The sequence below is a fragment of the Perognathus longimembris genome, chromosome 13 (genome assembly GCF_023159225.1).
Source record: "Perognathus longimembris pacificus isolate PPM17 chromosome 13, ASM2315922v1, whole genome shotgun sequence".
Lineage (NCBI taxonomy): Eukaryota > Metazoa > Chordata > Mammalia > Rodentia > Heteromyidae > Perognathus > Perognathus longimembris.
The window spans coordinates 30,975,945-30,988,006 of NC_063173.1; the positions used below are offsets into that span (position 1 = coordinate 30,975,945).

General features: G+C 35.9%; 1 protein-coding gene across 1 annotated transcript in view; it reads left to right on the forward strand.

The window, feature by feature from the left end:
• The window catches only part of Ano3 (anoctamin 3), a 317,815-nt gene that overhangs the window by 96,509 nt on the left and 209,244 nt on the right, over positions 1 to 12,062 (forward strand). Inside the window, exon 2 of the mRNA XM_048359642.1 lies at positions 1,889 to 1,963. Within this exon, the coding sequence (XP_048215599.1) occupies positions 1,889 to 1,963 (75 nt within the window). The remainder of the gene's footprint in view (positions 1 to 1,888; positions 1,964 to 12,062) is intronic.

Consider the following 12,062-nt stretch of genomic DNA (forward strand, 5'->3'; position numbering starts at 1 on the left):
AGTATATACACAGTTTGCAAGCTCCCCAATTGTGCACGGGATCTAAATTTCTACCATCATAGAACTGAAAAATAGTTGTTCCCTTCCAAATGACCCATTTAAAGCTCTCATTTCTTGTTTATTTTCCTTCTTTTGCCAAACAGATATCAGTATTAGCCAAGAATCTGTTTTGACCATTATATTATTTTTACCTATTATATTCTTTTAAGATCTTATTATTCATGTACATTCAACTCTCACTCTTGTTTAACATTGCAATCTACATGTCCTTCTGCTGTGTATCTCTCATCTCAGGCTCCTGAACACCTGTGTTAAATTGTCCCAAAGTCAATTCCCACTTGGTAAATTGGAAACTGGTTGATCATACCTCATACTCATCTGATTTTTTTTCCCTTATATCATTGGCATGGTCAGTAGAAAATATGCCTTTCCTGATTCTAAATGGCAGCCATGAATTAAGACCTTTCTTCTCAATCTTGCTTCTCTATCTGCTCACTAATTAGGTATGGGATTATGTTGTTTCTAATATAATGTTGTTTACTCTTATTTTCTACTGAAACAAACTTTATTGGAATGTAGTCTATACCTAAGGATTCCTGGATGGTTATGGAACTCTATATGATGAATTTTGCATTACCTGCTGAACATAATGGTCAGATAAATCTTTCTAAGACTTTCAATACTACAACCCCTTTTCTAACACCCTTCCCATGAAATTAATGACACAGAAAAGCAGATGATGCAATCCAGTTTCACTGGTCCTTTTGTGATTGGATTTCACTACATATGGCCTTGACTGTCCTATAAAAATGCTCTTTGAATTCACTTGTCTAGAATTCCATAAAGGCTTTATGAAGACCATCTGCCTATCCTTTCTTTCATAAAGCTTTTGTCAACTCAACTACTTTGGGGCTTCTGACCCTTGATTTTAACATCTGAATCAATGTTGCAATTCCTACAATATATTCAATCCTATTTGGAAGTTTAGCATGAATTCCAAAATTAGTAGGTCATGTTGGTTCATGCCTATAAACCTGGTGGAAGTAGGGCAAGGAAAATCACTGATTTAACATCAGTTAGGGAAAAGTTAAAGAGGCCAATCTCAGAAGAAAATATTTGTTAAAGAGGAGGGAGCTTGATGTACTATGGAAAAGATCTTATTTTGCCCAGGGATCCTGTCAGGACATACTCCTTCTTCCTTTCCTTCCCAAGTTACTAGTACTACAGCAGTATATCCACACATGCAGCTTACTTAGTGACATGAGATTTCACTAACTTTCAGCCTAAGTTGTCCTCAAACCACTTTCCTTTCACCATGCACCACCATGTTCAACCTTAAACATTGCAAATAAATAAATAATTAAAGCCTTGATTATCAATAAAAGGAAAATTAGTTTTAAGGACTGAGTTTTTATTTTTTTCTGATCTTATGCATAAACAGAAAATAGAAAAGGAAAATTTCAGAGATAGGGTAATACAGGTCATACTTAGGCAATGATGGTGGTTTAGCACAGCTACAGAGAAGAAAGGGAGCCAGGGGAGAGGTAGAGCTTTTGAAGCTGTGTGGGCAGGTATTTTAAAAGTGTGTTATTTGGAGAATGTAGTTGGAAAATTTGGCCATGAGCTCTTTGAAATATGACAAATAAACCAGCTTGCATAACAGCAAAAAGATCAACCCACCTGCTTAGCTTTTAATGCAATTTACTGAACATTGTGCCTTCCTACACACTTCTTCAGAACAAATGAGACCTATAGGAGATAGTAGTTCCACTGCAGCTATAAGTCAACATGAAATGCTCTTTTATTTTCCACAGTAATTTTCTCCTCGAGTTCTGGTCTGCTGAGTTTCTGAGCAATTTTTGTTTTGTTCTTTTGTTCTTTCTCACAGACCTGCGAAATGTGTACTCATCTCCTCATGGGCTTGAGAAGAGTGTGTGGGCAGCCAAAGGCAAACACAATGAAGGTAAGTTTGGAGGATGGAGTCTCAGAAACTCCCTCCTGACTATCTGAGTACCTGAATGTTGTGTGTCTGTGATTGTGCATAATAGGTAGCAACTCTAGAACCTTGATGAGGTGTAGATTGTAACATAAGTTTACAACATCACGTCCATATTATTAATCACAGTATCTTTTTATGAACTTTACAAAGAAAACTCATATCTGTTTGTTTTTGTTTTTGGTTGTGGGAATTGAACTCAGTGTCTGAGTGCTGTGCTACAGCCTCTTTGTTCTCAAGGCAAGCTCTCTACTTACATCACAGAGCCACTTCCGGTTTTCCTTTGGTTAAGGGGAGATAAGAGTCTCAGAGACTTTCCTGTCTGGGCTGGCTTTCAACAAGGATCCTCAGATCTCAGCCTCCTGAGTAGCTAGGATTACAGGCATGAGCCACCAGTTTCCAGCTCATGTAATCCTAAACCCCATCGACTGTAGTTTCATCCACTTGTAAATGGTGAAAAGAAGTCTTACATGCAAACACCTTTGCATTATTTTTAAAGAATGTATTTACATGGTAAAATAACTTCTGAATATCAATATATACTAATAGATTAATCAGGATGAGATTATGATACAAACCATTTGCTGGGATTTATTTATTTATTTACTTATTTATGCCAGTACTGGGGCTTGAATTAAGGGCCTGGGTACTATCCCATAGCTTTTCACTCAAGAATAATAGTTTTAACCACTTGATCTCTGGCTCAAGCTTGGTAGTTATTTGGTGATGAGTCTCTCAGATTTGTTTGTCCATCCTGGCTTTGAACCAGAATCCTCCCATCTCATCCTCCTGAGTAGCTAGGATTACAGGTGTGAGCCACCAACTTCTGGCTCCTGATGTTACTAACAGGGATCTTGGTGGAAATAAGCATCACACATTTGGAGCCCAGAAAGTCGATTCTCTCAGTACTTCTTGTAGAAGGTGGCCAGTATGCACAGTCCTTTGTCATTCCATCTGTACTCTTGTACAGAACCATACCATCCTTTAATTATTGAATGTAACTTCTTAAGTGAGTTACCTTTAGCTATTTCTTCTTTATTGAGGCAGATTTACTGTGAACCCACTAGGAGCTTAAACCTCAGGTGTCGTTATTGACCAAGTAACTTTCAGGGCCAGAAGGGATTCCTGACACTATGTAGACACATGGTCATGTGCTTATATGAACGCTACAACAAAGGAGATGTTGTCACAATTGGTAAGACCGCTGTCTCTCGGGGCTTGGAATATGAGTAGAGTGCTTGCCTCGCATACATGAAGCCCTTGTTCGATTCCTCTGCACCACATATATACAAAAAGCCAGAAGTGACACTATGGCTCAAGAGGTAGAGTGCTAACCTTGATCAGAAGCCAGGGACAGTGTTCAGGCCCTGAGTTCAAGTCACCGGACTGGCCAGAAAAAAAACAAAGAAGACCTCTGTCTCTTCCCTTTCTGAGGTTCTTTCTGACAAACTTCTCACAGGGGTAACATTGAGGTGGTTGGGAGGTTTTGGAGAAATGTCTTGACATGTGATTTGCTAGAAATTTTTAACTTGTAATATGTGACACTTAATGTAATGCAAACTGTATATGGTATATGGTAATTGTTTAATTTGTGTCTCTATCAATATATTAATATATAATAACCAATTTTCCTAAAATTCTTTAGATGCTAAGAAAAAGCTAATCCTTAATAGATGAAACAAGACAAATGCAAAATATGCTTTAAAATCAATGCCCCTTTGAAGGGAAAGAAAATAGTCTATCAGTTACTTGATTGTTTATTAATCAAACTGATTAGTTAAATTGTGAATAAGACAGTTATATAATCAAAAGATCAAACAAGAATAAAGTACAGAGTCAAACACTGGCAATTCCTGCACAAAACTCTAACAACCCCAAAAAATGTGTACACTAGGAAACTATCTCTTAATGCTGTCAGCATTTAACATCAAACGACAGACTTCCTTTGCCCTGATTGTGGATTTGACCAGTTCTTTCTACTCAAACAAACCTTTCGTGTTTGTGTGAGTGTACATCTTATGAATTTTCACCTATTTGAAACATATTCTGAAAGCATATAATCAATGCCCGGCCTCCCAAACAGTACTGCTTTTCATAATATAAAACTCATTTTATTATGATTGTGTGGGTAACATTAATATATGCTGTGAGTTTGACTACCAGGGCTCCACCTATGTAAAGTATGTGGCTTCCTTTCATAAAAACCAGATTTCTGACCCCTCATCAAAATTATGCATATGGTAAAATCTACCCTGTGATCCCTCCATTTGCTGCTAGCTTCTCTTAAAATATTTCTTCAAGCATTTTTGCCTCTAAAAAACTTCTATATGTTCCGTAGTACATGTAGGTAATTGTTAGTAGCTTTGCTATATCCAGTAAAAGGTGCATTGTGGGGTGGGAATTAGAAAGGAAAATAGTGAATCGCTGAAGAATTATATAAACTAAAAACATCTTCTGTCTGGGACAGTGTTAGAGACAACAGGGATTTTTCTAGGAAGGGTTATTTATTACTGAACTCCTGGCCAGGCTCTGTGTTTTGTGTATTGTGTGGATTTATTGGTTCCTCTTAACAAATAAGGGGCTGCTATGTTAGTTGATAAATGGATGAAAAAAAAAATGTTGTGTTTGAAGTAACACTGTGGCTCAGAGTAGGAGAAAGCTAAGCCTTGAGCAAAAGACCTCAGGGACAGCACCCAGGCCCTGAGTTCAAGCCCCATGACTGAGGAAAGAAAAAGAAAAGAAGTGCACATAAACAATAAAGTAATATTCATCTGAATGATAAATTACAACATGCAAGAAAATAATCAGGAATTGAAGCCAGCATGTTAAATCTTCCAAACTGAAAACACAATAATATTATCAAATAAAATTGGTTGATGGGCTGGGAATGTGGTTTAGTGATTGAGTGCTTGCCTAGCATGCATGAAGCCCTGAGTTCTATACTCAGTACCACATAAACAGAAAAAGCCAGAAGTGGTGCTGAGGATCCTGTGGTAGAGTGTTAGCCTCGAGCAAAAGGAGCTCAAGGACAGTACCCAGGACTGACAAAAAAACATCGATTTACATGGGGAAGGTGGGGGCAAAGAGCAATAGAAGTGGTGGATTTGGTAAAAGCACATGTATAGCAATGTCACAATGAATCCCCTTCATACAATTAATATATAATATCAAAAGGCAAACATTGATCAAGTAAATGAGTAACTTCTCTGTGTTGTGGTTGTTACTGTTCTCCTATGAGCTTGAATCATGACTTGAAACCATAATCTTCTTGCTTGAAGAGACTGAGTTCTTAAACCCTTTATAGTAGGTACTGGTATTTGTAGTTTGCATTCAATGTTTTGGCACACCCTCCCCCCAACATGGCAATTAGAATTGTTGGAAAGGAGTATGGTTTAAATAAATTTTCTTCAGATCTGTTCAAGAGATGAGAATTTACAGGATAGATAAAAGTATCTGTGTGTTGGTAAGTAATTTATTAGAGGTGGTAAGATAACTTACTAAATAGCTGTAAGTTGGTTTTTAAGAAACATTCCAAAATGTCACAGAAATCATTATTTTTCTGAAAAGTCCATGACCACAGTAACTGCTTACCACTAAAGCGACTGCTATATTTTCCTGTTTAAATTGAAGCTAGATAATGAGCTTCAGATAAGTCACATGATTATTCTGAGAAGCTGGTCCAGAATATTTCCTATAAGAAATTAAACATCTCTATCCTCTTTCAGTGCACTTATTATCCATATACTAGTCAATATAATACATGGCTACCAGAAGAATATAATTCTCTTTGTCTCAAAAAAATTCTACTTAAATGAATTCAAATTTCCTTCATTTCAAAAATATTGACACATAATTAATTGTATATTTATTTTAAAGAGTATGATAATCCAATATATGGATTCATTGTGCGATGATCAAATCATGCTTTTTGGCATCACTACTTTTTATATAGTTATTATTCCTTTTTGTGAGGACCATTTGAACTCCTCTCTCTTAGTACTCCATAGACCACATAGTGGCTTTCTAGAAATTATACTGTACTTTTTCTTGAACACTGAAATTTGTTCCTTTTATCTAATTGTAATTCCAATCTTAGTAGAGACCTTAAATTTCAATATTTCAAATTGTATGTCATTCCTCTTTTATTCTTAATTCCAGATATTATTTTTCTTTGACAAAAAAGGTAGCTACCATATGTTAGGGAAAACATGCATCCTTTGTTTCTCTGGGCCTGGCAACTTACTTCACTTAGTATAATTTTTTTCCCAAGTATTGTCATTTTTTTTGGAAATGGTGCAGTATCTTTCTTTCTAATGGATAAGAAAAATACCATTGTGCACACAATGTGTGTGTGTGTGTGTGTGTGTGTGTGTGTATGTACATCACCTTTAAAAAAATCCATTTATCTATTGAAAAGCATCTGGACTGATTCCATACATTGGCTATAATCAAAAGTGCTGCAACAAACATGGTTGACTAGTGTCTTTGCTGAAAAGCATCTGGGGTGATTCCATACCTTTACTATAATCCAAAGTGCTGCAACAAACATGGTTGTCTAGTGTTTTTACTGTATTATAGTTTGTAATATTTGTAAATTCCCAGGAGTAGAATTGCTGGATGGTAGGCTACTTCTATGTTTAACTTTTTGTGGAACTTCCACACTGTTTTCCAGAGTGGTTGAAAAAGTTTACTTTACAGTCCCACTTGTCCAGCCTTTCTTTGATTTGTTTCATTTATGGGCCTTTGTTGAGGAAGTTTCTTCCAGTGCCAAGGAGTCTTAGAGTTTGTTCTATTCCTTCTTATAGTGTTTTCAGGGCATCTCATTTTATTTTCAGGTCTTTGATCCATTTGGAATTGATTTTGGTGCAGTGTGATAAGTAGGGGTCTAGTTTTAGTTTGTTACAGGTATTGACCCAGTTTTGCCAGTACCATTTGTTGAAGAGGCTATCTTTGTTCCAACCCATACTTTTAGATTTTCTGTCAAAGATTAGGTAGTCACAGGTCTGCGGGTTCATTTCTGCATATTCATTTCTGTTCCGTTGATCCTCTGGTCTGTTCTTGTGCCAGTACCAAGCTGTTCTTATTACTATAGCTTTGTAGTACAACTTAAAGTTTGGTATTGATATTCCTCCTGTACTGTTCTTTCTACTTAGGATTGATTTGGCTATTCGGGATTTTTTTATTATTCCATATGAATTTTGAAATTGCTTCCTCTATTTCATTGAAGAATGGTGTTGGGATATTGATGGGTATTGCATTCAGTTTGTAGATAGCTTTTGGTAATATTGCCATTTTCACAATGATAATCTTTCCAATCCAAGAGCGTGGGAGGTTTTTCCATTTCTTAAGTTCTGCCTTGATTTCCTTTCTCAGGTTTTTTAAAGTTCTCATCATAAGAGTTCTTTCACCTCTTTGGTTAAAGTTATTCTTAGGTATTTTGTGTTTTTCGAGGCTATTGCAAAAGGTGTTGCTTTTCTGATTTCACCCTCACTCTTCAGGTTGTTGGCATATATAAAAGCCATTGACTCTTTAGGATTTATTTTATATCCTGCTACTTTGTCAAAGTTTTGGATCAGTTCTAGTAGCTTGGGAGTAGAGTCTATGGGATTCTTTATGTATAGGATCATGCAGAGCTTCTATAGGAAAAAGGACATCGCTTCCAAGATAAATAGAAAGCCCCACAGATTGGGAACAGATCTCTACTAGCCCTACAATGGACAAAGGCCTGATATCCAAAACATATACAAAACTCAAAAAGTTAAATTCTTCCAAACAAAGAACCAACAGCCCTCTCAACAAGTAGGCTAAAGACCTAAAAAGAGACTTCTCTGAAGAGGAAATGAGAATGGTCAAGAGTCACATGAAAAAGTGCTCTACATCACTGGCCATAAAAGAAATGTAAATCAAAACAACATTGAGGTTCCACCTCACCCTAGTAAGAATGTCCATTATCAGGAAATCCAATAATAACAAATGCTGGAGAGGATGTGGCCAAAAAGGAACTCTACTACATTGTTGGTGGGAATGTAAACTTGTTCAACCCCTCTGGAAAGCACTGTGGAGGTTCCTAAGAAGGCTAAACATAGAATTCCCCTATGATCCATCAGCCCCTTTCTTGGGCATCTACCCAAAAGACTCCAAGCAAGACCACACTAAAGCCCCCAGCACAACTATGTTCATCGCAGCACAACTTGTCACTGTTAAAACATGGAACCATCCGAGATGTCCCTCAGTAGATGAGTGGATCAGGAAAATGTGGCACATATTCGCAATGTAATTCCATGCCTCCACCAGAAGGAACGGCACTGCCCCATTCATAAGAGAATGGCAGGACTTGGAAAAAAATCATACTAACTGAAGTGACCAAGACCCAAAGAAACATAAACCCTATGGTGTCCCTCATATGAAACAGCTAGTACATGAATAAGCTAGTCATGGTAGAAGATCAAAATACTCCAATAGGTACACCCATATGATCACATAAGATGATGCCAAGTGAAATAAACTCCATGTTACAGAAACATGAGTTATACCACTGTTGTGATTATTTTCAACATGCCATGTGAACTCATACTTCTTTTTGTCTTTTTCCTTGTCTGTTTGTTGGTTTGATTGGTTTGTTTAGTTTTGTTTCTGTTGTTTTCCCTTCTGGTTGCTGTACCCCACTACCACTGTATCACATCTTAGTATCCTGGATACTGTTTATACATGTATTAGAACTGGGGAAGGGAGAGGGAATACCAAAATTGAGAGACAAAGAATAAAAAGACAAACCATTCAAAAAACAACACTTACAATACTATTTGGTGTAAGCCAAATGGGTGGAGGGAGGAGGAAATGAGGGAGGAGGTAACAAGTAAATCAAGAAATGTACTAATTGCCTTTCATTTGAATCTGTAACCCCTCTGTACCACACTTTAACAATAAAGAAAAAAAGTTTACTTTTTGACCAACAAGGTATTAGGGTTCCCTTTTGGCCACATCTTCGCCAGCATCTACTATAATAATAATTATTATTATTAATTATTATTAATATATAAATATAATTGATATATAAATATATTAATTATATATTATTATATAATTATTATTAATTATTATTATTATTATTATTATTATTCTGCTTAGAAAGCCAAAACCAAAGCTCAGTAAAATAAAGAACCAGGAAGTAGGTACTCAAAAGGTGTAGGGTGAAGTCAAGGAGAAAAGAGACAGAAAATGAACTCAGGTCCAATGTATATGCTACAAAATGAAGAAAAATGAGGGAAGGGGAGTAAGAAAGAGACAGGTGAGAATGTTGAAAAGTGTGACACTGATAAAAATATATTGTATTCATAAACTGCTTATTTTAAGTGGGAACTCCTTTTACAACTACTTAAAAGATGATAATCATGATAACAATAACAACATCATCATCATCATCAAAATCATCATCATCATCAAAGCTGCAACAAAATATTGGAAGTGTAGGAAAGCTATGCCAAAGAATGTGCACCCAAACAACCTTCATTGTTAGGGCTCTAGTCACATCTTCACTGATTCATCACACCACTACTGCTGACTTCTTTTGCAGTAGATTCTGAGCTAGAGAAGACTACACAGACACTGGAGCTAAGATTTGATTCAGAATCTGAAAGAGCAATATTGTGGTAGGCTGACAAATTTAATAGCAGTGTGACCTTGCAGACAATCTAATTTCTATGAGTACTCTTCTTTTTACTAAGAAAATGAAAGTGAGAATATATGCTTCAAAATATAGACTGAGTGAGTATGTTCTTGCTACTGTTTAATTTGAAAACAGGTTGCTTAATGCAGCCTTTTTCATTATGCATCACAGCAAACAGGTTGTAAGCTTTTACAAAATGAGAAATTTTAGTAAATCATATAATATGATAAAACAGAGATCATAAGAAAACAATAGATATTACTAGAAATTCAGGATCTTCTGATATTAACAAAAATCATGCAATATAAGCCTTCCATTGAGAAGTATAGTATTTTAGGTCCACAAGATAGGAATTACAAATTTTAATACAGCAATTTCTATAAGGCTTTGGCAACAAGATGGTGTTTAAATACTCCACAGAGTGGTTCAAGCTCATATTCCCACAGTTAGAAGTATCCTGTGACCTACCAATATCATTCCTGGGCATTCATCCAATAGAGTGCAAACAAGGTTACAGAGAAGCCACCAGCAAAATCATTGTCATTGAAGCACTATTCACTATAGCCAACATATGGACTCTGCTGAGATGCCCCTCAGTGTATAAATGGATCAGGAAAAAAAAGTAAGCCAAGCACAGAAAAACAAAGACTGTGTTGTTTCCCTCATCCGTGGTAGATAGAAAGTACTTATAAGTCTTTAAGTAAAAATGTTGGGTAATATGCAAGTGGTCACAGATAAATTAACTTAAGTAAAATATGATTATATGGAGACCGCAAATAATCTTAGAAAAACTAGGTCAAGGCTCCACAAAATCAGCACAAAAAAATGAGTACCTGCAAAGGGGAGGGGGCAAAATGGGAGAGTGGTAGTCAAACGAAGCCAGGTAAGGGGGAAGAATGTAGATAAGAATGCATTTTATATACCACAAAATTAAGAAAAGTAAGAGAAGGGGTGGGTTGAAGCAGGGAAGAATGTTGAAGGCTGTGACACTGATCAAGATGAATTGTACTCATAAATCACTTGGTTAAATGACACTTCATTTATACAACTACTTAAATATACTAAAGTAAAAATTTAAATAAACATTCATGGAAATAAAAGAAGCTTAAGAGTCTGCTGGAATACCAGTATGATTATCAAAGATTTTTGCTTTTCCTCTCCTTGAGACCTTGGGTTTTCCAAGTTCCAGGAACTTAGGAAATGATTTTAAAAGAACTAAACATATGCTATACAAGTACATTGTCTGCATTTTGAACTTGAGAGGTTCTGTGAACATAATAAGTCAAAGAACAAGACAGAAGGGTGTTATTTTCATTTCCTAAACAAACCAATTGAAAATTATGTTTCACAAATACAGATCCATAATCATTGTCATCTTCCTCATCATCATTATCACCATATGTAAATACAGTTTCTATTTGATCTATCACAAATGCTCTTTTTACAAATCCTATATAGGTCTGTAATTAATTTATCATGAAAAAAGCTATTTTTGAGTTATTACATACCTACTATGTCATTCAGAACAGACTACCTTTAGTTTCCCAGAAGTCTGTAAATATATAGGTATTAAAGTTATTTTCTCAATGTACAATTGATCAAAATGCATGATATATATGGATACATATACATACATGATATAAATGCATGATATAGTTACATATGGAGATATATGTGTGTGTGTGTGTGTGTGTGTGTGTGTGTGTGTGTGTGCCAAAGACCAGCTTCAGCAGTTGAAAGGGTACCAAGAAGGAGTGCGGAGTCGGCCCAGGTGTGAGAGATGCAGAATCAAAAGTGATGAGTTAGACGATTGCCCAAATAGCTCAGATGTCTTTATTTACACTATTTTTAAGCAGGAAAATGGTTACAAAAAAGCATTTATTTATTTAAAGCAAGTATCTCCAAGGGCTTTTTCTTTTTCAGTAAACTCTGACCAATTGTTTGCATATTGCTCAGCTGTCTATAGTTATTTTAACATATCCTGTCCTACTAGACATTGGGTTTCTAACCAAAATAAAGCTTTGGTCAGAAGTGTGAGACATCTGGTCAGAGATGTGAGACATCTCTTTATCTTAAAGTGTGCAGTTTCTACATTATTTTTTATTTATCCTACAAATGCCATGAAAGTTAACCAAATATTTAAAATGGTTAGTAACTGTAAAATCTCAAAGGGCTTCTCTCTTTTTGTAACTGAGCTTTAAAATCCATTATCCTTTCACTTTACTGTCAGGTTCAAAATAGGCATAAGTACACATTTTCTGTGGATATTCTCCTGCACACATTTCCTTCTTTAAGCACTATTGTAACTGTTTACCCATTATTCCTTTTTATGTAAAGTCATTTGTGCACCACAGCTTTCCAAACCACTTTATTCTCTCCCAAATAGAAAGATTTGTGCAT